This window comes from Phalacrocorax carbo, unplaced genomic scaffold (assembly GCF_963921805.1).
Source record: "Phalacrocorax carbo unplaced genomic scaffold, bPhaCar2.1 SCAFFOLD_54, whole genome shotgun sequence".
Taxonomy (NCBI): Eukaryota; Metazoa; Chordata; class Aves; order Suliformes; family Phalacrocoracidae; genus Phalacrocorax; species Phalacrocorax carbo.
In genome coordinates, this window is record NW_026990395.1 from 676,976 (window position 1) to 703,049 (window position 26,074).

Sequence of the window (26,074 nt, forward strand, 5' to 3'; positions counted from 1 at the left end):
TCCGTTCCCTCAGCAGGGGTAAGGGAGAGCCCTCCTTGTAGCTGTCTGCTTGTCCTGTCTAGTGATGGGACAAGGAAAGGTGATCCTCATGCCCAAACCATTTCCTCATAGGAGAAATAACAGTGCTGGGAAGAAGTGTCTCCCTCCAGCTGAGGGAGGGAACCTCAGGGATTCATTCAGCCCGTTTCACAGCAGGTTCCCCTGGAGCCCCAGGGACACCTGGAGGGAGCCGCGAGGGGCAGAGAAAGGGCTGCCTGGGGCTGGGCCTCTGCTGCTGAGCTGGGCTGGGCTCCTGGGACAAAGGCAGCTGCTGGCAATGAGGCAGCGCTGCCGAGAGACAGCTCTGCCCAGGAGCAGCTCCTCTGCCAAGCGCAGCAGGGCTGAGGGCACTGCCTGCAGGCACCGAGGGCAGAGGAGCCGGGCAGGGAGAGGGGAAAGGCAGCCTGGGCTGGGGGGATGCTGGGAGCTGACTGCAGGGAAGGATCTTCACAGCCCTCTGCATGGTAAGTCTCTGGGTGGAGGAGAATGTTGCTGGTGTTCTGGGAGGGATATCCAAAAGCCGCTACGTCTCACAGCCTGTGGGATCGTTTGGGAGGACTCTCACAGCTGCCCTTGCACAGGGGAGGAGGACGTGATGAGGAGCAGGGCTTCCCTGCGGCACTGTCAGAGGGACGGGCACGGCGGCTGCCGTCACCCAGGGGTGGCTGCAGGGTGTGAACCCGGGGGTGCAGCAATGGCTGCCCAGGGCTGTCCTTGCGAGCAGGGTCCCTGCAGCCCAGGGACTGCGTGCCAGGGGTGGCACCGTGTCACCTGCCAGGCTCAGCACTCGGCCTGCCCAGGGAGCTGCCCGCGGCTCTACGAGGGAAGCTGTGGGTGGAAGGAGCAACCCCTGGCCGGGCAGGGCAGGGTCCTCCTTGTGTTTGGAGGGTGCTGCGTGGGGCAGTGTGGCTCACAAATCGAGCTCATGCTGGATCATTTCTGAGGGGACTTTTCATGAGGACATTCAGGGCAGGGGTTTTCTGCTTCAGTCTGTGCTTTTCTGAATTTGTGCTTCCACTTGTCTCTGGCTCTGCTTGGTGGGAATGGGAACACAGTTGTGTGGTTCTGAGAAAGGGCCGAGACCCCTAAAGCCTCACGCTGAGGCTTACTAGGCACTTGAGCAAGTGCCTTCACCCCCACCAGCCTACAGATAACAGCAGCCCCGCCTTTCCAGGTTCATCAGGGATGTGTGAGCAGTTCTTCCACCCCTGCACGCCCAGGGCAGCTGCAGGGCAGAGCTGTGCGCACAGGGGCTGGGCTGGGCCCTGGGAGCACCGGCAGGGAAGAGACGTGGGGCCAGAGAAACAGCTCCCGCCGGGACAGCTCCAGGCAGCAGAGACCTGGGCCGGGAGGGAGGGAAATGCTAAGGGGAACCCTGCTGCAGGGGAGACATGGGCACCCCCCAGCCGCCCCTGCAGCGCAGGCGCCTTCCCTGAGCAGCACCCCCCGGGCCTCCTCTCCCGCCTAGCAAAGCCCTCAGCCAGCCCGTGGGGTCTAGGGTGTCAGGCACCCCCTCGTCCCTCTGCCAGCAGAAGAGATGAAGTGCATCTCTCCTGCCACGTGTCCATTTCCCGCTGACCAAGGCGGAGGGTGACTGCCCTGCACGACCACCGTCTGGGAGGCGGTGTGCCGTGCTGGGGAAGGGAAATCCTTTCCCGGGTGCCCCTCTGCCTCCCTCCTTGCCTCCCTCAGCTGCTCTTGGTGCTGATGTCAGGCTCTCTGGGAACAGTAGTTGCAGCTGCAGAGTCTGGCACTGATCTTGTGGGTCCTCCCACTGAGATGTTTATGGCCATGAGGTGTCCCAGCTTTCCTCAAACCTGTGAAGCCCTGGGCAATGCAGCCTCTGAGGCTGGGAAATGAGCTGACCCTCCCTTAACCAGATGCCATCCCTAGCACAGCTGGCTGTCTCCTTGGGTGTCCTGCCAAACTGCGAGCTGCTTTCCAGGGGGCACAATGAGCCATGCGTGTGCTTGGCTAGAAGTGGGGTGCTGAGACCCTGAGAAAGGGTGAGACATTGAGTGGTCTGCAGTGGATGTCTCTGCTCTCAGCAGGGTCTGGTGGCTTTTCAGGGTAACATGGGAGTGTGATTGCCTCTGATCTCAGACAGGTGCAAGCACAGAGCAGCTGGGGACAAGGCAGAGGGACAGAACAGCTCCCCTCACTCTGCACTAAACCACGGGCAGTCCTCTTGCCTTGCAGGACTCGCTCTGTTTTCCCCGAGTGCAGCAGAAATGCTGAAGGATTCTGACATCCAAACACACTCGCCAGGGGAGATGGGGGGCAGTTGTAGAAATAACCTCTCAAATCACCTTCTGCCATCCCTTTTCCTTAGCACTGGGAGTTGCAGATGCTGAGAGGCCCTTCTGTGCTGGAAGCAGTTCCATCTGACAAAGGCAAACAGCGGCACTGGCTCCTGCACCCACCGTCCCCATGAACTCTCTGCTGCAGAGCGGGGCTGACTCCTCGGCAGCCGGTGGGAAGAGACCCTGCTCCGCAGGGCGCACTCAGCCAGCCCCAGCCTGGGCTCCAGCCACAGAGCTGAAGGAAGGTCTGCTGGAGAAGGAAAAGGGTGGCGGTGTGTAGCAAGGAGAAATAGCTGTGGTTTTGCTCAGAGAAGCCTGCCTTAACTTCCCGCTCCATTTTGGACAGTGCCCCATGCGCAGAGGAGGGAAATGTCCAACAGCAGCTCCATCACACAGTTCCTCCTCCTGGCGTTCACAGACACGCGGGAGCTGCAGCTCCTGCACTTCTGGCTCTCCCTGGCCATCTACCTGGCTGCCCTCCTGGGCAACGGGCTCATCGTCACCGCCATCGCCTGCGACCACCGCCTCCACACCCCCATGTACTTCTTCCTCCTCAACCTCTCCCTCCTCGACCTGGGATGCGTCTCCACCACTCTCCCCAAATCCATGGCCAATTCCCTCGGGGACACCAGGGACATCTCCTACGCAGGATGTGCTGCACAAGCCTTTCTGTTTCTCTTTTTGATATCAGCAGAGTTTTGTCTCCTCACGGTCATGGCCTACGACCGCTACGTGGCCATCTGCAAACCCCTGCACTACGGGACCCTGCTGGGCAGCAGAGCTTGTGCCCACATGGCAGCAGCTGCCTGGGCCGGTGGGTTTCTCAATGCTCTGCTGCACACGGCCAGTACATTTTCACTGCCCCTCTGCCATGGCAATGCCCTGGAGCAGTTCTTCTGTGAAATCCCCCAGATCCTCAAGCTCTCCTGCTCAGACACCTACCTCAGGGAGGTCGGGGTTACTCTGGTTAGTGCCTGTGCAGCATTTGGGTGTTTTGTTTTCATTGTGCTGTCCTATGTGCAGATCTTCAGGGCTGTGCTGAGGATCCCCTCTGAGCAGGGACGGCACAAAGCCTTTTCCACGTGCCTCCCTCACCTGGCCGTGGTCTCCCTGTTTATCAGCACTGCCATGTTTGCCTACCTAAAGCCTCCTTCCATCTCCTCCCCACCCCTGGACCTGGTGGTGGCAGTGCTGTACTCGGTGGTGCCCCCAGCAATGAACCCCCTCATCTACAGCCTGAGGAACCAGGAGCTCAAGGATGCAGTGTGCAAACTGATTAGATGATTTTATTTTGAGAAACAAGAAAATGCCTGTTTTCTTCTGCATAGCATTCATAATGAAACTTGTTACAGCCTTAGCCTGCCTTGTGAGGTTTATGGTGTGGTGTCTTTCTTTTTCTTGTGATAATGTTGTGCACAACCAAATTTTATTATTCATCCCACTTCTAGTTCACTGTCTAGCAGTTGAGTTTGTCCAAGAGACCGTGAAATGAGGAATCGTGCTCCGCGTGTATTTCAACAACATAAAGGACCCTGCAGCAAGTTGCTTGTCCAAGACCCTTCCTCTGAAGCCTTCGGGAACTGCAGGGGCCGTGCCTGCGGACAGAGGTGGGGGGAGAAGCGTCCTGGCACAGCAGCACTGCCAGGGAGCAGCAGCATTTTCAGAGCCGCTCTCTTCCCACTTCCACACTCTCCCGTGTTGGTGCAAGGCCTGAGTGCTCTTGGAGCTGGGTCACACTCCTGCTGTGTTTTAGTCCTGTGGCTGCAGGAAGGGACAGGCAAGGAGCACTTCTCTGATACAGCTGACCTCCACATCACCATGTCTGTCATGGAAGGGCATGTCCTGAGCGCAGTATCTGGAGGCATATGTCTTCCTCCAGGGCTGCTCTCAAGGACATGCCCAAGGAACAGCCTCTAAAGAGGCTCATTGGTTTGCTTGGTCTCCGTGGCTCAGTGTATTGAGATCATGGACCCGGTATGGGCTTCAAGGGTCTGCGGGCTGGGTCAGGTGCTGTTTGTTGGTGCCAGCACCCATGCAGGTGGCAAACGGTCTCTGATGGACCTTCCTGGGGCTCTAGGGCATGTGACAGGGCTGATGGCAGGTGAATGTTTTCCTGGAGGGACTTGGGAGCTGCCAGGAGAGCAGAGGGGATGTGCAGGGAGGGACAGCGTGTGCCAGGGAGTTAGCAGTGAATGGACCCCACCAAGCACCAGCCTGTCCAGCATGGTGCCACCCAAGGATAATACTCTAAATCTGGGTGTGAACTGGCAAACCGGAGCTCAGCAACCCCAGGGGACGCAGCAGGCACAGGGAAAGGGGTCTGGTGAATGATTTATTTGTCTTACCTTCAGTGAACTTAGATTCATAGAATGCTTTGGGATGGAAGGGACCTTTAGAGGTCTTCTAGTGCAACCCCCTCAGTGAGCAGGGACATCTTCAACTAGATCAGGTTGCTCAGAACCCTGTCCAACCTCAACTTGAATGTTTCTAGGGATGGGGCCTCCACAACCTCTCTTGGAAATGTGTTCCAGCACTTTAACAGCCCCACTGTAAAGAATTTTTTCCTTACATCCAGTCTAAATCTAGCCTCCTTTAGTTTAAAACCATTAACCCCTTGGCCTGTCACAGTGGGCCTTACTAAAGATATTGCCCTCATCCTTCCTATCATCCCCCTTTAAGTACTGAAAGGCCACAGTAAGGTCTCCCCAAAGCTGTCTCTTCTCCAGGCTAAACAACCCCAACTCTCTCAGCCTCTCCTCGTAGGAGAGGGGCTCCAGCCCTCGGATCACTTCTGTGGCCCTCCTCTGGACCCTCTCCAACAGCTCCATGTCCTTCCTGTGCTGAGGGCTGCAGAGCTGGATGCAGGACTCCAGGTGGGGTCTGACCAGAGCAGAGCAGAGGGGCAGAATCACCTCCCGCGACCTGCTGGCCGTGCTGCTTTTGATGCAGCCCAGGATACAGTTGGCCTTCTGGGCTGCGAGCGCACATTGTTGGCCCATGTCCAGCTTTTTGATCACCAGCGCTCCCAAGTCCTTCTCCACAGGGCTGCTCTCAATCCCTTCATCCCCCAGCCTATATTGATATTGGGAGTTACCCCAACACATGTGTAGGACCTTGCACTTGGCCTTCTTGAACCTCACGAGGCTCTCACAGGCCCACCTCTCCAGCTTGTCTAGGCCTCTTTGGGTGACATCCTGCCCTTCTGGTGTGTCAGCTGCACCACTCAGCTTGGTGTCACCTGCAAACTTGCTGAGGGTGCACTCAATCCCACTGTCTATGTCATTGATGAAGATATTAAATAGAAGCAGAACCAGTATGGACCCCCTGAGGGACCCCACTTGTCCTAGTTCCCCACCTGGATGTTGAGCCATTGATCACTGCCCTCTGGATGTGACCATCCAGCCAGTTCCTTATCCACCAAACAGTCCACCCATCAAATCTGTATCTCTCCATTTTAGAGAGAAGGATGCTGTGGGGAATCGTGTCTAAAGGTCTTGCAGAAGTCCAGGTAGATGACATCCATAGCTCTTCCCTTGTCCACTGATGCAGTCACTCCATCATAGAAGGCTGTTAGGTTGGTCAGGCAGGACTTGCCCTTGGTGAAGCCATGCTGGCTGCCTCGGATCACCTCCCTGTCCTTAGCATAGCTTCTAGCAGGATCTGTTCCACAATCTTCCCCGGCACAGAGGTGAGGCTGACAGGACAGTTGTTCCCCGGCCCCCCTTTCTACCCTTTCTAAAGATGGGCACAATGTTTCCCTTCTTCCAGTCACCAGGGACCTCACCTGGCTGCCAAGACTTTTCAAATATCATGAAGAGTGGCTTGGCAACTACGTCAGCCAGTTCCCTCAGGACTCAGATGCACCTCATCACGTCTGATACACTCGTGTATGTTCAGGCTCCTCAGGTGGTCACGAATCCAATATTCCCTTACAGTGGGAGGGGCTTTACACCCTGGTCTCCATCCTGTGGTCCATCAGCTCACGAGGGTGAGGAGAGAGGTTACCAGTGAAGGCTGCGGCAAAAAAATTGTAGAGCACCTCAGCCTTCCCCTCATCTGTTGTTACTAGGCCATCATTCTTGTTCATCGGAGGGGTATGGTTTCTTTAACCTTCCTTTTCCGGTTGACATGCCTGTAGAAGCCCTTCTTGTTATTCTTTGCATCCCTTGCCAAATTCAGCTCCAGCTGCGCCTTGGCCCTCCTCGCCCCATCCCTACACAACCAGGCAGCGTCCCTATCCTCTTCCCAGGATACCTGTCCCTGCTTCCACTGCCTGTGCAGTTCCCTCTTGCTCTTTCGTTTAACCAGCATGTCTCGACTCAGCCTTGTCTATAGTGCTGTTAATACAAAAATTATGAAAAAAGTCATGAAAATTCCTAAAAGTCCTAGCAATGCTGGAGAGGAGGACTTTTTCAGCTATTCCATTGAGTTCTTTTCTGCAGAGGTTTCACGAATTTCCTTCAATCTACATTCGCAGTTGGATTTGCTTCTCCACACAGAGGCTGCAAGTGCCCTGGGGTAGCTGAAGAAGCCGTGTGTGCCAAGGGATATGCTAGTCCTTCTGGAGCACGAGCTGCTCTGCAGGCAGAGTACCTCGGGGTGGTGGGGAGCATCACCTGCCTCCAGCACTGCCGGGGCGGCTGAGCCGGGACCTCTCCAGCACAGCAGCACGTTGTGCATGGCTGCTGGCTGTGAGGCCGTGTCTGCCTGGCCAGCAGTGGGGAGAGAGATACTTGGAGGTCTTCAGAGCCGTTACAATACAGCCCCCAACAAGATGAAATATCTGGGGAGGTTAGGGGAATCTGGGTCAAGGGAGATGGGAGATTTAGTGGAGGGAAGAGGGTCTTGGCCAAACAAGATGCAAGACTTTGAAGAGGAAAGATCTGTTCAGGTAATTTTGATGCCACTGTGACAGTGTCTGTGAAAACATTCCTGTTAAGCCTTTCCCCTGGGCCAGCAGGAGGTGCAAGGCTGTGAGGGTGGCTGTGATTTCACATCTGTCTCTGGAGTTGATAGGCCAGCAGCAGAAATGTGGCTGGGAAAGGGACTGTGAGGTCACCTCTTCCTGAAGTAGCTGGTACGCCAGCCCTGGAATCATGGTTAGGATACATGCTTTTAGGCTCACACCTGCCAGTGTCTCTGATAGGCCAGCAAAGGCACGTGGTTGGCAAGTTGATTGTGGGAGTCCCTTTCCCTGAGTACCTGGTTGGCCCATCCAGGAAGAGGGCTTGGATACGGTTGTCACGTCCTTTGTGCCCGAGTACCTGATGGGACAGCAGCAGGCACGCGGTTTGGTTGGGTTTATCCCAGAAGCTGAAAGGCCAGCAGCAGCCATGTGGCTTTCACCAGGAGAAAAGATCATGATGAGGTTACTTCCCTCTGGACAGCTGGTGCAGCAAGTCTTGGAGATCCCATCTGTAGAAGGGTCATCCCATTTTGCTCCTGTGAGCACTTTCAGTGTTTTCTTCAAGGGAAAAATCTGTCAAGGCATCATTTCTACTGCCCGCAAAGAGGCTGTTCACATGTGAATCCATTGTTGCAGTTTTGGATATAGGTGAGGACATGCAGGTGACCTAATGACTGGTACCAGGTGGGAGCTTCCTGCAGGCTTCTCATTACAATCAAATTCATTCTGCAAGCCAGGAGTGTGCCCAGCACAACACAGCCTGAAGGCTGAGCTGTACGTGGAGCGCGGCACAGCACAGGCCTGGGCCTGCTCAGGTTTGCTGTTACATGGCTCACTAACTTCTTGATGTACAACGCTCTTCTGGTGGGCATCCCGGAGCTGCCTGAGGAAGGCTGGGAAGGGGACTTCCATTGCGTGTAACCCCTGTAGCAGAGCAACTCGGCGCACACACTAGGTGGGACGATCCCCCGTGTGCCTGGCATAGCAATAACGAAGGCCTGCTTTCTGAAACTACAGATGGAGTTTTAGAGGGTTCCTATAGTTGCTGACTTACGGTATCAACCCGCCAGGGTGGGAATGATCTCCTGGAGATGTGTTTCACACAAAGACAGGGCAGGACTGGTGGAAGAGATGGAGGGCAGCTTCGGCCGCAGCGTGAGTGAGGTGGCAGAGTAGAAAACCCTGTGGGAAGGGAGCAAGACAAACTGTAGCAGGGCTGAGCAGGGAGGAAGGATGGCCTCCCCCACCTGCTGGCAGTGCTCTTCCTAGTGCAGCCCAGGATGTTGTTGTCTGCCTTTGCTGTAAAGCTGCAAAGGTGGGAGAAGGGAGGGCTTTGGCGAGACCTAGTAAGAGCCTTCCCATATCTTCTTGGATATCAGCAAGTGAATGGAGCCAGGTTCCTCACTGTTGTGCAGGAGGGGAGGATGAGGGCCAATAGGCATCGGTGAGACAGGTGAGGAGAAAATTTCTCCCCATCAAGACAGTCAAGCACTGAAGCAGATTTCCCAGAGAGCTTGTGTCATCTCCATCCCTGGAGCTTTTCAAGCCCCAAATGAATACAGCCATGAGTAACCTGGTCTGAGCCCATAGCTGACCCTCCTCTGAGCAGCAGGTGGGCTGAGACAGCTCACGAGATCCCTTCCAGCATAAACAATTCAGCGTTTCCTTCCACCACAGATGGTGCCTTCATGATGGGTGGCAAAGCGCTCAGGATCCCAGTGACCACTGAAGTCAGCCAGAAGGAATTTTGGTCAGATGATCTGTGGCCTTCTTGTCTCACTCCAGGCGTTGTTGCTCAGCTGCAGGGCTGCATGGCAGGTACCCCAAAAACAGCCCTGATCACTTCATTTGCTTTTCTTTCTTTTCCCCCTCTTTTCCCACTCACAATTCCTTCCCCTTGACCATCCTTGTACCAGCCCATGCAAAAAGCCCACCTCTGTTTACCCTTTCTTCCCTGTGCCTAGTTTGGCTTCCTTTGCACCCTGAGCTTGTACCTTCCTTTGTTTCTGAGCTTGTCACCACGGCAATTCCTACCTTGCTGAGCAATTCCATTAAACCAGTACCTCCTATTATTATCAGTAGTGTTTTGTAATGCCTGATAATTATTTTGTCAGAGGCACCATGTGTCAGGGTGAACCATCCGTACATGCACATCAAGAGCTGGCCCAACGGAGCTTCACTCTTAGAGGACGTTGAGAAATTCTGGGATTTGCTCAGCATAAACCTCCCAGTGTTTTACAAGGAGAAGCTGCAAGTCCTTATTGGGGGCAGGATAACCCCAAACATGGGGGCTGACTGGGACCGAACCTCTAAGCTGTGACCCTGGGGAGGGGGCCTGGGCTTTACGAGCCAGTGGTGCCTGCTCACCATGAATAAGGCCAACCCCATACAAGCCTGCATTAGGGGGACCATGGCCGCCAACACAAGGGAGCCGTTCATACCCCTTGAATCAGCAGTGGTGTGGCCACATCCAGACTAGTGTGTCTGCGTGTGAGCCTCCCGGTTCTGGAAGGAAGAGGAGGAACTCGAGAGGCTCCAGAGGCTATCTGCCAGGTGGGGTTTGGGGCCTGCATGGAGAAGCTGAGGGATCTGGCCTTCTGCAAGGGGAAAACGTGCCGGCACGGGATAGTGCAGGACAGGCTGCAGCAGAGATGGCCGAGGGCTCTGCCAAGACTGAAAGGCCCAAAGGAACCAAGGTCTTTGTCCCCTTGGCTATGGCCACTGAGGCCTTCCAGGAGAAACTTTATTTTGAGGCTCTGGACTTTGTTTCTTCCTCGTCCCTGCTTGAGGATGCCGGGACACGTTGCACAGGTTTTCCATGCTTGGCATTGCTCAGCCTCGTGTCCCACTGTCCCCAGAAAGAGCCCTGAACCACGTGTGAGGGGCAGGATCCACCTTCCCAGGGCTGGGGGTCAGGGCTTGGCCTCTCTGCTTTCTGATAAAATCAGGGTTTTTCTCTGCATTACAGCCACCTGCACAGGGCTCTTCCCTTTCTACAGCCACAGCCTCCAATTAGCTGCTCTAACGAGGCCCTAGGGAGGCTTTGCCAGTAATGGCCCTCATGGGCCTCATTGATGCTTCAGGTACTTTGGGTTTTGCTCTGACTTTGACTTCTTGAGAAGTTCGTTCAGTCTTCTCAGCATCTGAGGTTCATGGACTCACCGCTAATGCACCACGGAGCTCATTAAAATACAAAAAGCTCTAACAAGTTCTGTCTCTTCCTGTAATTTCCTTCAAGTCTTTAAGACTTGCACACCTAATTGGAGTTTTTTCATAGTGTGGTTATGGAGGAAATGTTCATACTGTACCTAATAAAAATGTTGGGGTTTTTCTGAGTTTATTTTAAAGGGTATATTCTATTGATTTTCATTTTAAAGAAGAGGGGATAGAAGCATAGTCCAACTGATACTGATCCAGATTGTCTCCTCAGGAGGTCCGGGCAGGTAGGGAAGCAGTCCCCTGAGGTCTGACACTGTAGGGACAGCTTTGCTCCTCACCTCCCCAGCCCTGCCATTTCTGTCCCTGGCCACCTGGGACTTAGATCACTTTTCCTTGCATCATACTTTTTCACTGGTCTCTGCAGCTGGATGTTACAGCTCCATTGCACCAACTCCCCCCACTCTCCTTCGAGAACTGGCTGCACACAGGCACAGAAGGGTTTTTACTATTTGTAAGGAAAGAAAATTAAAGCATGGCCAGTTTTCGTGATCAGGAAAACACACTCTGCAACCATATGCTAAGTACGAGCTGCCTCTGATGAGGCCGCCTCTCTCAAGGGATAACCTTATCAGAAATGTTTTAGCTAGGGAGATACAAAAGGTAGATATGAACATAATTAAGAGATGGCTAAAGAGCCCATTAGACTACTGAAAACTTCTAACTCCCTGAAGCTCAAAGCTGCTGCATAGGTGAGAGGTATCTGAATGACCAAAGAGTACAGGGAGGAAATAACTGGAGGGTAATGGAAAGGGCCTTTGTGCCGAGAGATGCTGCTGAAAAGATGACTTTAGGAAAGGTCGTTCTATCCTGGACAGGCTAACCCACTACAGCACCACCACATCAGGACTGCTGCGTCGAGCCTGGGGCTCACTGGCACAAGGAAGGTGCTGACAGACTGGAGCAAGTCCTGCCAAGGCCAGGAGGATGGTTGGTGCCTGGAGCACCTTCTGGACAAGGAGAGGCTGAGAGAGCTGGGTTTTTGAGAAATCCCTCAGAGACAAACACCGCAGCAAGGACCCAGGCCAGCTGGTGGGATCTCAGTCAATGGAGATTTCCAAAATTGGTTGAGACAAGCACCTGACTGAGCTGGAGCTGCCTGAGAACAGGCTTGGCTGAGAGCCCAGCTGTGGCAAGAGCTGTGGGACTTGTCGCATAATGACTGTCAGCAGGAAACTGTTTTCCATTTTATTAATAATGGCGGTTGGAGTTGGGTGTCATGAAGGCCCAGAGGAGGATGGGGGTGACCATGCAGCAAAGGTCCCTCCTCAGAGCTGGGGTGTGCGGCCAGCGATGGAAATGGCCAGTGTGTGGGACTGGTCTGGGACAGCCTCCTGGGGCAGCTTCCCTGGGGTGTCCTGGCAACATGGCCCAGGCGAGGCCCCTTTCTTCTGCACCTCTGATGCATTGCTTTCTTCACCATGACGCCTGGCTCTGCACTGTGAGTGCTGTCTGTCCCGGCCCTGCACACTCACACACCTTAGCTCTGCACTGAGCTCTTTCCCGGGCCCTTTCCAGCCCAGCCATGCCCCTCCCCAGCTCTCCCCACCTCCCCTGCCCTCTCCCAGCCCAGCACAGCCCAGCCGAGCAGCCCAGGCTGGGCTGGCTCCGCAGCGCTGCCCACCGCAGGGTGCTGCAGAGCTCTGGGCACTCACACCACAGCCCCAGCCCCTCTGCAGGGCACAGCAGCCGCTGGGGCAGAGCGGGGGGTTCAGGCTCCCCGTCAGCCCCAGGGCTGCTGCAGGCCACAAGGCCATGAGGAAACAGAGCCTCGTCACTCTCTGGCTCTCCTGAATTCATACTGTAGGTGATCCCCAAGTCTGACTCAGTTTGCCCCCTTCTCTGCTCCCACCAGCCCCACTGCCCAGGGAAGCACCACACTCCTGGCCCTGGGGGTGCTCAGGCACCTCCTGCATCTCTCCTGCATCCCTCTCCTGTGCCTGCTGGGTTCCCCCTCACTCCATGGCACTGCAGAGTCCTCCTTTGTGGATACGTTGATTCAGTGCTTTACTTTTGGGGACTTCCCTTGGAGGCTGTTTCACCTTCTAAGACTCCATTCGTTTGAACCCCAGGACACATGGTGAGTCCCCACCCTCTCCTCACCCCTCCAAATTCATTTCCAGAGAGTCTGGTATCTGCCATCACTCCTGTCATCCATGAAGCAACCTGAGGAAGTAATGGGGAGCTCATGGACCATCTCCACTGCCACTGGACACCAAGAAGAGAGCCTTTAAAACCAGAACCTTTAATCCAGTGGAACCCAACGTTACCAAGACCTTAACTCCAAAACCACTCAGAACAAAAGGAGAGCAGAAACTTTAAAAGACCAATTCCTCGGGCATTTTCTTGGAAGCAGGTTTGGAGGAAGAGGCCAGCCTTCAGGCACTGCAGCCGGGAGATCCCCTTTTATTGGAGAGCTGCAAGCAGAGAGGCCACACCTGACAGGGTGTTGTGCAAGGGTCAGACACAACAGGATCAAACCTCAACAGTAGGAGTATAAACCCAGAAAATTAGAAAGTTGGATTATCACAACAGCAAAAAGCAGACTCGTGCTCTAAGATAAACTCTGAAACTGTGCAGAGGAGGGGAGGCAGGTTATATTCAGTGAAGCAGCATCCATTGGATTACTCTCCATAAAGCATCCTTGATTTCCTTGTTCCTCATGCCGTAGATGAGGGGGTTCATTGCTGGCGGCACCACCGAGTACAGCACTGCCACCACCAGGTCCAGGGGTGGGGAGGAGATGGAAGGAGGCTTTAGGTAGGCAAACATGGCAGTGCTGATAAACAGGGAGACCACGGCCAGGTGCGGGAGGCACGTGGAAAAGGCTTTGTGCCGTCCCTGCTCAGAGGGGATCCTCAGCACAGCCCTGAAGATCTGCACATAGGACAGCACAATGAAAACAAAACACCCAAATGCTGCACAGGCACTAACCAGAGTAACCCCGACCTCCCTGAGGTAGGTGTCTGAGCAGGAGAGCTTGAGGATCTGGGGGATTTCACAGAAGAACTGCCCCAGGGCATTGCCATGGCAGAGGGGCAGTGAAAATGTACTGGCCGTGTGCAGCAGAGCATTGAGAAACCCAGTGGCCCAGGCAGCTGCTGCCATGTGGGCACAAGCTCTGCTGCCCAGCAGGGTCCCGTAGTGCAGGGGTTTGCAGATGGCCACGTAGCGGTCGTAGGCCATGACCGTCAGGAGATAAAACTCTGCTGATATCAAAAAGAGAAACAGAAAGGCCTGTGCAGCACATCCTGCGTAGGAGATGTCCCTGGTGTCCCAGAGGGAATTGGCCATGGATTTGGGGAGAGTGGTGGAGATGGAGCCCAGGTCGAGGAGGGAGAGGTTGAGGAGGAAGAAGTACATGGGGGTGTGGAGGCGGTGGTCGCAGGCGATGGCGGTGACGATGAGCCCGTTGCCCAGGAGGGCAGCCAGGTAGATGGCCAGGGAGAGCCAGAAGTGCAGGAGCTGCAGCTCCCGCGTGTCTGTGAACGCCAGGAGGAGGAACTGTGTGATGGAGCTGCTGTTGGACATCTGCTGCCTCTGGGTGTGGAGCACTGAACAAGGAGATAAAGGAAGTGAGAGGTTAGGGCAGACTTCTTTGAGAAAAAACTATACCATTTCTTACAGAACCGCCCTTCTGCATGAGTAAGTCCTGTCCTACTGCAACCGGGTAATAGGACCATGGGTTGATCTCAGATTAAATCCATCATGATATCAAAGAACTTTTTAGAATTTTCCCTCCCAACTCACCTGAGTGTAGAGCAGAGCTGCAGGGATTTTGGTTTGTGTGTTCTGTTCCAGCTGCCCACCACAGGTGAGGAGCACTCTGAATGCAGAAATCCCTGGCATTTCTGCTACACGTGGAATCTTGTGGGTGATGAGAGGCAAAAGGACTTTCCCTTAGTGCCAAGTGAAGACAGCCAGCCTTTGCATCAGCCCTGATCTCAGCTGCCCTGTGCTGACCCCCCATAATCCAGGAGGATGGAGATTATGACCTGCTGCTCCACCTGGACAATCACATGTTTAATGGGCTGGATGGGATCCACCTGAGAGCGCTGAGGGAGCTGGCCGAGGAGCTTGCCAAGCCACTCTCCATCATTTATCAGCAGTCCTGGGTAACAGGAAAGGTCCCAGGTAACTGGAGGACTGCTGATGTGACACCCATCCACACGAAGGGACAGAAGGAGGATCCAGGGAAGTACAGGCCTGTCAGCTTGACCTTGGTACCGGGGAAGAATATGGAGCAGTTCATCTTGAGTGACTGCACCATGCATGTGCAGGACAACCAGGTGATCAGGCCCAGCCAGCATGGCTTCATGAGAGGCAGGTCCTGCCTCACCAACCTGATCTCCTTCTATGACCAGGTGACCCACCTAGTAGATGAGGTATTTCAGCTGGAGGACTATTGCACTCGGGTGTTCCCTCCAAAAGAAACAGGATGCTGCTGGGAGCAGAGGAATCCAGTTTCGGAGTGCAGATCTCAAAACCCCTCCAAACCCCATCGTACGTGAGAAGGATCTCAGCTCTGCCCTCCCAGCCAGGGGCACAGGGGGCTCATTACACCTGCCCACATACAGCCACCCAGCAGCATTTCCATGGCCTCAGCAGTGAGGCGTCATCTCCATGGGGCTCCTGCACAGCACAGAGATGCCATGGAGAGCTTTGCCCTGCTGGGGGGCAGCCTGCAGCCCAGCAGCACCTCCCAAGGCAAGACTCCCATCGCCTACATTTGTTACGTCCTGAAGAGAGGCTGAGATCACTGCCAGCCTCACAAAATACAAATCTTTGGTGGTCAGGCTACTGGAAGGGCAACTCCTGGTCATGGCCCCAGTGTATTAAGAGCACAGGCTCTGCTCTGTGGGTGTGGGGGAGACAAGGGGTTGCTCCAGGGACAGCATCTGCACTGCAGGGGATGGCAGGGAGATGCCTGAGTCCCTCCTCCCATGGCATTGCTGGGAAATGTTCTCTCTTTCATCCTGCCCATCCTTCAGCTCTGTGCGTGCGGGGGCTAAGGAGCAGCTCAGACAGGTCCTAACGTGAACAGGGGTCTCAGTGCCTACGCCAGAGCAGGGAAACAACTTCCCATCTCCCACTGCCCACCCAGACAACCAGGAAGAGAAGACACAAAGCACAGACTTCTTCCCTTTCAGGAAACCCCCGACCTTGACTGCCATCTTTCAAATGACCCTCTGCAAATGTCCTCAGGCTGATGGAGAAGCCTGAGCAGCCCTGACCCACGCTGCACCCTCCGGACAGCAGAAGGACCCTGCCCTGCCAGGGTCACTCCTTCCACCCACAGCTTGTCCCCACAGCGCTGTGGGGAGCTCCCCGGGCAGGCTGAGTGCTGAGCCTGGCAGGCGGCAGAGTCCCTGCCCCAGCACACAGACCCCTGGGGCGCAGGGACCCTGCTCGCAAGGACAGCCCTGGGCACCCCTGCCTGCACACGTGCCTGCAAAGCCCTGCAGCATCCCCGGGCGAAGGCAGCCGCCGTGCCCTGTCCTTCTGACAGTGCCGCAGGGAAGTGCTGCTCCTCAGCACGTCCTCCTCCTCTGTGCAAGGGCAGCTGTGAGAGTCCTCCTCAAGGGTCACCTGTGCTGTGGGATGCAGCAGCTTTTGGATATCCCTCCCAGAACACCAGCTACACTCTCCTCCACCCAGAGACTTACCATGCAGAGGGCTGTGAAGATCCTTCCCTGCAGTCAGCTCCCAGCATCCCCCCAGCCCAGGCTGCCTTTCCCCTCTCCCTGCCCGGCTCCTCTGCCCTCGGTGCCTGCAGGCAGTGCCCTCAGCCCTGCTGCGCTTGGCAGAGGAGCTGCTCCTGGGCAGAGCTGTCTCTCGGCAGCGCTGCCTCATTGCCAGCAGCTGCCTTTGTCCCAGGAGCCCAGCCCAGCTCAGCAGCAGAGGCCCAGCCCCAGGCAGCCCTTTCTCTGCCCCTCGCGGCTCCCTCCAGGTGTCCCTGGGGCTCCAGGGGAACCTGCTGTGAAACAGGCTGAATGAATCCCTGAGGTTCCCTCCCTCAGCCGGGGGAGTCACTGCTTTCCTGCTGGGTCATTACTCCTATTATAAAAATAGTTGGACAAATAATGACATTTTTTTTGTCCCATCTTTGGACAGGACACTGAGGAAGGTGACAAGGAATGATCTAATTTCTCTGATTATCATGTATATCATTAGATTAGTAGATGGGTAAAGAACCAGAGAGATGGTGGGGCTGAGAGAGACGTGGTGAATGAGTGGTACTCTGCCTGGAGGCATCTGGCTCGTAGGGGCCTGCAGGGGGCTAGACTGCAACCTGCATTATATGATGTGTTTTTAAGGACAAGAGAAGGTGAGAGAGTGGTTTTTCAGGAACATTTGTAGACGGCAGCACCTTGAGTAGCGCAGAGACTGCACTGGAGGGCAGGGTGGCCATCGCAAAGGACAAAGTCAAGCTGGAGTCATGGGCCAGTAGAACCTCAGGAGAGTCGGTAAATTGTGCCCTTAGGTGCACTAAGCCATGCAACGACATAGGCCAGAGGGGGTCTGGGTGGGCAGCAGCTCTGCAGGAAAGGCTTTGGTGGTCCTTGGGTGACATTGGGCAAAAGATGAGCAATCAAGAAAGAAGGCCAACAACGTCCTGGTCTGTAGGATCCAGAGCACAGCCATTCTGCTGAGCACTTTGTACACCGCATCCAGAGTATCGTCCTCAGTGTTGACATCCCACAGTGCCAGAGAGCCCTTGTCAAACTGGAGGCAGTTCAGTGGAGGGCCACCAACATCAGTAGGGTGGGAGAACTTGTACTGTGAGAAGAGGCTTAGAGAGCTGGGGTTGTTCAGACAGGAGCAGAGATGTAGCAGCATTGCACAGTTCCCAGGAAGAAGGAGTCAGGCTCATGTCCATGATACAAGGACAAGAGGCAATGGGCTGAAACAAGAGAGGGTCAGGCTAGATGTGGGGAGAAGCTTTTCCAGCATAAGGAATGCTTTCCCATGGAGCACGCACTGGATCTATCCCAGAATGTGACAAGACGTGTTTCAATAAAGCCCTGAGTAGTATGTCTGACCCTGCTTCGAGCAGGAGGTTGATGAAGGCACCTCCCAAGGTCCCTTCCAGCCTGGATGTTGCTGGCCTTCCTTCCCCTTCATGTTTTCAACTTAAGGAGAGTTCTCAGGGTCTCCCTGACCCCACAACTCACTCCCATCTGGTTCAGGGCTGCTTCACAAGTGCCCCCAAAATCCCTGACCACGTCCTTTGCTTCCCTTTTCTATTTGCCCAAAGCCAAGGTCTTCTCTTTTACTGTCCCTGTACCCTCCAAAAATAACAGCCTACCCTGTTAATCCTTTCAGAGGAGGTTGCTCAGGTAATGTCAACACCCATGGACAGAGTCTACAAGTGAGACAGGCATTGAAGCCCTCGTTGAGGAAAAGAGACAAGGCATGTGGCCAGCTCCTTGAAGCCAGGAACTGGTATTCCATGCCTCATGAGATTCCTGGCTACACCTAAACTTGAAGGTGAGTTGTCTTTAGGTGTCCAGGAGACAGGGAGAAGAGAACACGCTTCTGTTTCCCAAATCCCATGGCAGTGCCCGAACCATCCTTCCCTTGGACTCTGGCATCTCATTCCCTGAGATGCAAACCTGGTGGGTCGTCTGTGAATAAGGCATCAACAGTTCTGTCAATGAAGGCATCCTTCAGGTGTTCCTGTCATTTCACGAAGAGTGGCAGCATTTATTAAATAATAATTAAAAAAAAAACCGGCAGTATGCTTCTGCGGTAGCCCCTGGGGGCAATGCCTATTCAATCAGTATTTGTCATACAAGACATGAAAGCTCATCCTCAGGTACCCATCCAAAGTAGTTCAGATGAAGGGTGCTCTTGCAAACATCACCTTCTGTATCCCCAGGTGACACAGACACTGCTGGTTTCCCCCTCCAGGGACTGGCAGAGGCTGGATGCCCTTCTCAGGACAGACTACTTCCCAGGAAGGAACAGCCATGGGGGTGGCTCATCAGGTTCTTGCTGGCTCTCCCCACAGCATCTGCTTGGATGTATACGGGGCTTTTCTGTGTCTACGGAAAACAACAACCATTTCAGAAGAGGTGGTCATAAAAGCCCTGTCATGGTCCAGAAAACTCACCATGAGCTCTGGAGGAAACCAGGAATAATGTAACAAGCACCAGGAAGATCACCTTTCAAGCATGACACACAGAGAGTCCTTGCTTTGACGCTGGCTGCCTCTCGCAGCACCTTTGGACGTATGGCGCAAATGCAGGCTTGTGGATACGGCCGACTACACCAAGTTGTCACAGATACACAAGGTTGTATCAACCAACTCCACCAAACTGATGGGAATATGATTTGCTACACAGCTTTAGATCAAGTCTGAGACTAAGACTGGACTTAGCCGCACCTAGACTCCTCTCGGAGAAGGAGTTTAGAAAGCAAGGGGGTCCTGCCTGAACCTTGGGAATCAAAGGCAGGGTCTCTCCCAAGCCACTCCTCAGACTCCTACCGTTAACGCAACACCATCAAATCTTGTCAAACCACTGTCACGTTTGCCAACAAATCTTGTTAACTCATTGTAATACATTAATAAAATATATATTTTGCTTCTCTCCTGTGCCAGTTGATGTCACATGTAGCTGAGTCGCTTTGAAGGCAGAAGCTGGACCCTGGCTTCTGCACCTTTCTGTGATGTCATAAAGGCCTGAGTAGGTGCCGGGGCAGAAACAGGCCCCTGGATTGTGCCAGTACGTGCGATGTCACTTGTAGCTGTGTGGCTTTGAACTGGAGTGGCTGATAGGGCTGCGGTTGTTTGTCCTAGAGAAGAGAAGGCTGAGGGGAGACCTTATCACTCTCTACAACCACCTGAAAGGAGGTTGTAGTGAGGTGGGGGTTGGTCTCTGCTCCCAGGTCACTAGTGATAGAACAAGAGGAAACGGCCTCAAGCTGCATCAGGGGAGGTTTAGATTGGATATAAGGAAAAATGTCTTCCCTGCAAGAGCGGTCAGGCATTGGAACAGGCTGCCAAGGGAGGAGGGGGAGTCGCCATCCCTGGGGGGGTTCAACAAACATGTAGACGTGGCACTTCACGACGAGGTTTTGGAGGCCTGGCGGTGTCAGTTTGACGGTCGGACTTGATGATGCTCGAGGTCTTTTCCAACCTCAGTGGTTCTACGATTCTATGATCCATCCATCTACCCCTACAAACCCCATAACCCAGCCTCAGAGCCCTACAGCCCATCCCTACAGCCCCCAGCAACCCCAAAGCCTACCCTGATCTCAGTCCCACGGGTGCCATATGCCCACCCTCATCGTAAGAAATGTCTTCCTTGTTTCCAACCTAAACGTCCCCTTGTGTTCTAGCCCCACAACTCCCGTATATCATACGCACAGCCCTCAAGAATGCCAGATCCCTTCTTCACGTACCCCTTAACCCCACAGTCCCCCCTTGGCCAGCCCCACCGCCATATCCCTACAAAGCCCCATGTGCTCCTCCCACGGCCCTCGCTATACCCGTACTGCGCCCTTCACTCCTGCAGTGCCTGGCAAACCCACACTTTGCCCCACATTGCCCCATTTTCTCAGTGCCCCCTCACTGCTCTCCCAGAGACCCCAGCCGTCCAAGCTTCCCCCCACATATTCCCTGACCCCCCCCATGCGGTGGGTCTCGCGGCACCCCCTGCACCCCCTGGACGCCACTGCCCTCACATCAAGGACCGGGACGACCCCGGGCGAGGAGGCAGAACGACAGCGCGGGCTGTTGGGCGGCTCTCTCAGCAAAGGACCTCTTCTGCTCTGGGGACTCTCTTCCCACCTTCCTCCTCAGCCGGCGAGGAGCTCAGCGGCGGCGGGGCGAGCCCCGTGGCGCAGCGCTAGATCGGGGCAGGCAAAGCGGTTCCTCGCACCCGGGAAGCCCGGGGGTGAGCAGAGGGACCCGCCAGGAGCCGGCCGCGCTCGCGAGCGAGGCTGACGCGCAGCTGACGCGGCGTGGGGAGATGTAAACGGCCCCTAGGGAGCGTGAGCAAACAGGGCGTGGCGCGTCGGAAGGGCGTGGCGCGTCGGAAGGGCGTGGCGTGCCGGAAGGGCGTGGCGTGCCGGAAGGGCGTGGCAGTATGCACAGGCAGAGCGAGCAGGAGGGGCGCCGCAGCCCGCTTGTAGGTCCACAGCTCAGGCGAGTGCTTCGGCCTCAGGTGGGATGGTGGGCACTCGCCTCAGAGCTGAAACCACTGTTCGTGCAGCGAAAGCCCCCGAGATGTCAGGCGCGCCCGCCCAGGCGGGTCTGGTAAGGAAGGACCCACCCGTACGGGCGGCGGGTTGCGGCAAATGCCCAAACCCCTCTCCTGACGATAAGGTAAGTACCCGCGCGAGGTGTGCGCAGGCTGACGGCCTGTCCCGTCAGGCGGCCCAACTGCAGGAACCGGTGAAGAGGCTGCGCAGTGTTAGAGGGCTGAGGCAGAGATAGGCAGGTGGCTTCAGAATCACGTTCCCGTGGCCAGCACCCATGAGAATGAGGCACCGCGGACCCCGGTGACTCACAGGAGCAGGATTCCCCATCAGCCCGCACCCTCCACCATCACAATCAGAAACAGATAGGCAGCATTAGTGACCGAGGACGCCCACGAGCAAGGTCTGCAAAGTCCCCCACAAGGGGAAGCCGCACCAGCAACACGCCGTGGCCATCGTAAAATGAAACGACGAGCGCTCGCGGTGGGTGGCTCTCGGTTGAAGGGTACTGAGGCACCCATCTGCCGGCCGGACAGGGAGTCACGAGAGGTACGATGCCTCCCAGGAGCCAAGGTCCGAGACACGGCCGAGAGGGTGCCACGATCATCAGGAAAGCAGACTGCTATCCGCTATCACTATTTCATGGAGGCACGAACGACACCGAGAGCCGCCACCTGGGTAAAATCAAGGAAGGCTTTGGAGCCCTGGGGGGAGCAAGTGAAAAACATTGGCGCCCAAGTGATCTTCTCTCCCATTTTGCCAGTTTGAGGGAAGGGAGCAGCCAGAAACAGGTGCATAATGTATATCAGCTCCTGGCTCCGTGGCCGGTGCCACCGTGAGGGGTTTGGCTTTTATGACAATGGGGTGTTCTTCAATGAGTACAACACGCTAGGGAGGGATGGAATCCATCCGTCTAAAATGGGTAAGGGAATCTTCAGCGGCAGGCTGGCTAACTTGGTGAGGCGGGCTCTAAACTGAAGGGCTTGGGGGGTGGGATCCGTGGTGGGAATGTTCACACCAGCACATCCAACGGGGGAGTAAGTCAGGCCAAGCAGTGCGGTGACAAAGGTTCCTTAGCCGTCTCCCAAGAGGTGAAACAGAACAGGAATCACCTCACGTGTATGTGCACAAATGCACGCAGCCTGGGTAACAAACAGGAGGAGCTGGAGCTCCGTGCCCCCTCAGACGGGTACGACATCCTAGGAGTAACTGAAACACGGTGGGACACCTCAAACGACTGGGGCATCGCATTGCATGGTTACAAGCCCTTTCGTAAGGACAGGCAGGGTAGAAGAGGTGGAGGGGTTGCACTCTACATCAAGGAACACCTTGAATGTATCAAAGTCAACTATGGTGATTGCGACCCCTCTATCAAATGCCTCTGGGTTAAAGTCAGAGGGGTCGTCTCCAAGCAGGACCTCACAGTGGGCATCTGCTATCGACCTCCTAACCACGGTGACGAAGCCCACGAAGCGCTATTTGGGGCACTAAAGCAAGCTTCTGGCCAACAGAACCTGGTCCAGATGGGTGACTTCAACTCCCCAGACACTTGCTGGAAGAACAATACGGCAGCCAACCGTTGGAGTAATCTCCCCAGGGACGGGGTTGACTCGGCCACGTTGGACACCTCCAAGGGTCGGCTGGGCAGGGTGCTGGGCCGTCATGTTTAGACTCTGCTCTTCCTAGAAAGGTTGGACTAGATGACCCCTGAGGTCCCTTCCCACCTGGGATTCTGGGATTCTGTGATCCTCACCCTTCCTGTGCCTGCCTCCATTGTTTCCCCAGCCGCTTTCAAAGGCAAATAAGGACCAGCTATAACTGGAACGCTGTGGGATTACGCCTCACGCGGGGCAGCAGCGCACACGCATGCGCTCACACAAGCACGCTCGGTGGGACGGAGCGTGGGAACGCGCATCTTTCCAGGAGACCCTCGAGGCCAAGGCACAACGTCCAGCTTTACTCGGAAGGACTGGAGGCAGGTTGGGAGACACGGGGATCTGCACAGGGGGAAGGAGCAGCCAAAGCAAGGCCGGCTGAACATGCCCCGCGTTGCCTCCTGGGGACGCTGAGGCGGGCAGCGAGGAATCAGGCAGGGCCCAAGGGAAAGGAAGGCCTTAGCTAAACAGAGCAAAACCTTGAGGGGATTCTTCTTCTCCTTCATCTCGTTAATCCATCCAGAATCCGCTTCCAGATCCGCAGCTGAGGGAAGCAGCAGCAGCAGCATCGGAAGGGGCTTTTCCTCAGTCTTGGCCCTCTAAGGGAGACAAATGCGTGGATCAGAGGAGGGAGGAGGGGCGAGGGGCAAGCCTGTTCAGATTCTCTCTGTCCAGAACATCCTCTCAACACAGCTTCAAACAAAAGGTTTCTTTGCTTCCTTTCTTCTTTTAGAAATGGAAGTGGAAAAACAGTCCAACCGGATCATTATTTGGTAAAGAAAACACACTCCCAGGCTTCTGAGAGTGGCCTAAAGGAAGTACAATACTTACCGCTTCTCTTCATCAGGGAGTGGAAGAAGAAAAAGATGAGGCCATTGATGGTGAAGAATGATCCCCCAACAACGACCTCTCGAATCCAGCTCAATTTATGGCCTGGGAAGGAATCACCAGTGACTTTACCATGACGCAACCTTCCCCCCAGCAGAGACGGCGACTCCCACGGTGAGCAAGCCCAGCAATGGCTAAGCACACCTTAGAGGGAAGGAGGTGAACTTCCCTCCACCGCTGCAAACCCCCTCCACGGTAATCATGGGAATGGGCACGGGAGTCGAGGGATGGCCGGGCCGCGACAAAGGAGTGGCAGGCGGATGGATGGGCCTACAAATAAGATGGTGAGCTGCGTTGGCCACCTACCACCTACTCAAAATGAGCTGTAGCGGTCCCTGGGAGGTGGTTAGAGGTTAGCTCTTGGGATTCTATGGTGCGTAGCCCCACAGAAGAATCATGGATTGTCGTAGAAAGCCATGGACTCATCTTGAAAGGAAAGAGACCTTCTTTCCACTGAGATCCGTCCCTCCAGTATCAATCCTTATTTTTGTTCATAACCAAATGGGCAGGTATGGCAAAGAGCTCACTTAGAGATGGGTAGAGAGGCTGAGGCAGAGAGGCGGATGGTCACAGGACAGGAGGGGATGGAGGTAAGACTCACGGTGAATTCACAGGCAAGCATACGGGCAATTCATTAGCTACCGGTGGGTCAGTAGACACTAGATGCTCTAGCGAGGAAGGGTTTGAAAACTTACTTTTCGTATTGACCTTGATCCAGCGGCTCCTTTCTGAGCGAACGGGGCGTCTAGACTGAATCACAAAGTAGGCACAACTGTAAGACCCAGAGAGATCCTTTCCTGCGAGCCTGAGGTCGTAGCTGTAGCTGGTCACATTCGACACCGGGATGGAGACTGCAAGCCCAAAGTCCGCATAGTACTGGACTTCTCTCACATCATCTGGGGACGAGGGGATGGAGCAGAGTAGCTTGATGGAGTTCTCAGATCCATAGACCTGCTGCTGAGGATCCAGGGACAAAGCTGGGGCCATGGGAGCTGCTGGAGAAATAAACAAACAACAAAATCCCCAAACTGATCTGCGGCCTATTGACATTAGGACCCCATGAATTGTCCCAGTGTCGCAACTCAGCCTCGACAAAGGGACTGGGAAAGACGTTGTTCATTCTTCTGACTGTTCTGGGGGCAAAGGGAGAGCCTCGAGCTACAGAGCAGCTTCTGGGGGTCATTCGTAGCTCCCTTTTCTATGCCCTGCTTGAACCACAGGCAGAGGAAAAAAGACACGTGGTTCTCAGAGATAAGAACTCAAAGCAGCTTCAGCAGCTTCTTTGCATCCACCCAAGTGCAGAAGAGAAGCACTTTTACATGCCCAAAGTGGGAAGGCATGCCATACACCCCAAACCATAATGCAAGGCTTGGGGAGGCTCGCTAGCCTAAGAGCTCCTGGAGGTGACGCGGCTGCTAGGCCAGCTTATTCCGGCTTTCCCAGGGAAATCCAGGAGCACAAAAGGAGCTCGTGAGACGCCAGAGCAACTTCATCTGTACGTTGGCAACCAAGTGCTAGAGCACGATCGTGTCCCGTGGCCCTAAGGGGAGGCGTGCGGCGTCTAGGCTGGTGGTACCCAGGCCGTACAGACAAGACCAACCTACCCTGAACCCTCAGTGAAAGGGGGAGGCTCCTACTGGAAGGAATTTCTTGTCCCGACTCCTCCAGGAAGTACATGCACGTGTAGTCCCCAGCAGATGCGTTTGTAGCTGTGAGATGGAGCTTGGCAGTCGGGATGGAGGAAGGTGCTGGCAGGTCAATTTCCTCCCCGGTTTGATTGAAGAAGCGAAATCCGCCGATTTTCTTCTTTGTCGGAGCCAAGCATATGAGAGCGACGCGTTCCCCTTCATAGTAGAAATGATAGGTGGGGTCTGTGGAGAGCGTAGGGGCTGGCAGAGGCTCTGGGGAGGAAAGGAAGGGTTTGGAGGATGGGAGGCAACTTTCAGAGAGGGGAAGGGAAGTGAGGCACCACTTTGCCCCCGCCCCGGTTTTACAAAACACAACTCAGCGTCGCCTCGTTGGCAGAGGCTCGGTTCGGCTGCAGAGCACCTGGTGAGGGGTGAAGCTGCACTTACCCGCAGAGGACTCGGCCAACAGCAGCAGCTGGAGGAGAGCTGTGAGAGAGGGGCCTTGCGATGGCAGGAGGGAGGAGGCTGCAAAGCGGAGAGAAAAAAAGTCACTTTTGCAGCCGCTGCCCTGGGAGGTCCTGCCCCTTTTGGCCACCAGACAAGGGGGCAGCCCCTCCACAACACCACGCGTTCATCCAGCTCACGGCTCCTTTTTGTGCAATCCTAGACGGGCCATGGGGAAACCTGTGGAAACGACTTTGCGTGCCGGTGCGGCCGCCCACGGGAAGAAGAGATACAAGGCTCAACATGCCCCTGGGCTTATCTTTTATGACATGCAACATGTGTTGGGTGAGATTATTTCTCCTGTTTGAAGCAATTTGCTGATTGCCAAGCGATTGGTTGATATCGGCACTGCAAAATGGTGCCTTGAGACTTAAAGAAACGGGGCTGCTGCAGTGCTTGCGGGGGGAGGCAGGAAGGACGGGAGGTCTCTCGGGTCCCACCAAGGCAGAAAGAGGCCCTGAGGGCCGGTGCAGGACAGGAGGAGCACAAGGTCTGGCTGCATCAAATGCCAGGCTGCAGAAAGGCATCTTTGGCGTTTCTGGCCAGCTACGAGGTGGGGGCTGAGGCTTGGATCGGAGATGGGGAGGGCCTGGGGAGATGGGGAGGGCTGTCCCTGGCTGGCAGAGCAGCCCCACACAGCCACGCGCTGCCCCCGGCCCCCAGCACGACCGGAGGAGAGAACAGGGAGAGCAAGAGCAAGAAAACACGTGAGGTGGGATAAAAGTACAG

General features: G+C 55.2%; 3 protein-coding genes across 3 annotated transcripts in view; 1 reads left to right on the top strand and 2 right to left on the bottom strand.

Annotated features, from left to right (window-relative positions):
* LOC135311161 (olfactory receptor 14J1-like) overlaps positions 1-23,988 on the bottom strand; it is a 109,560-nt gene extending 85,572 nt beyond the window's left edge. Inside the window, exon 1 of the mRNA XM_064440300.1 lies at positions 23,909-23,988. The gene's annotated coding sequence lies outside the window, so the exon portion shown is untranslated. The remainder of the gene's footprint in view (positions 1-23,908) is intronic.
* On the top strand, positions 2,650-3,626 carry LOC135311170 (olfactory receptor 14J1-like). Its single transcript, XM_064440307.1, has one exon. The coding sequence runs from the start codon at positions 2,712-2,714 to the stop codon at positions 3,624-3,626; it is 915 nt and encodes a 304-aa protein (XP_064296377.1). The 5' UTR covers positions 2,650-2,711.
* On the bottom strand, positions 13,066-25,558 carry LOC135311153 (olfactory receptor 14A16-like). The gene is made up of 4 exons (XM_064440293.1): positions 25,289-25,558; positions 24,818-25,114; positions 23,909-24,208; positions 13,066-14,018 (listed from the first exon to the last, which is right to left on the bottom strand). Exons 2-4 carry the CDS (start codon positions 24,888-24,890, stop codon positions 13,066-13,068), a joined length of 1,326 nt encoding a protein of 441 aa, XP_064296363.1. The 5' UTR covers positions 24,891-25,114; positions 25,289-25,558.
* Between the last annotated feature and the right edge of the window lie 516 nt (positions 25,559-26,074).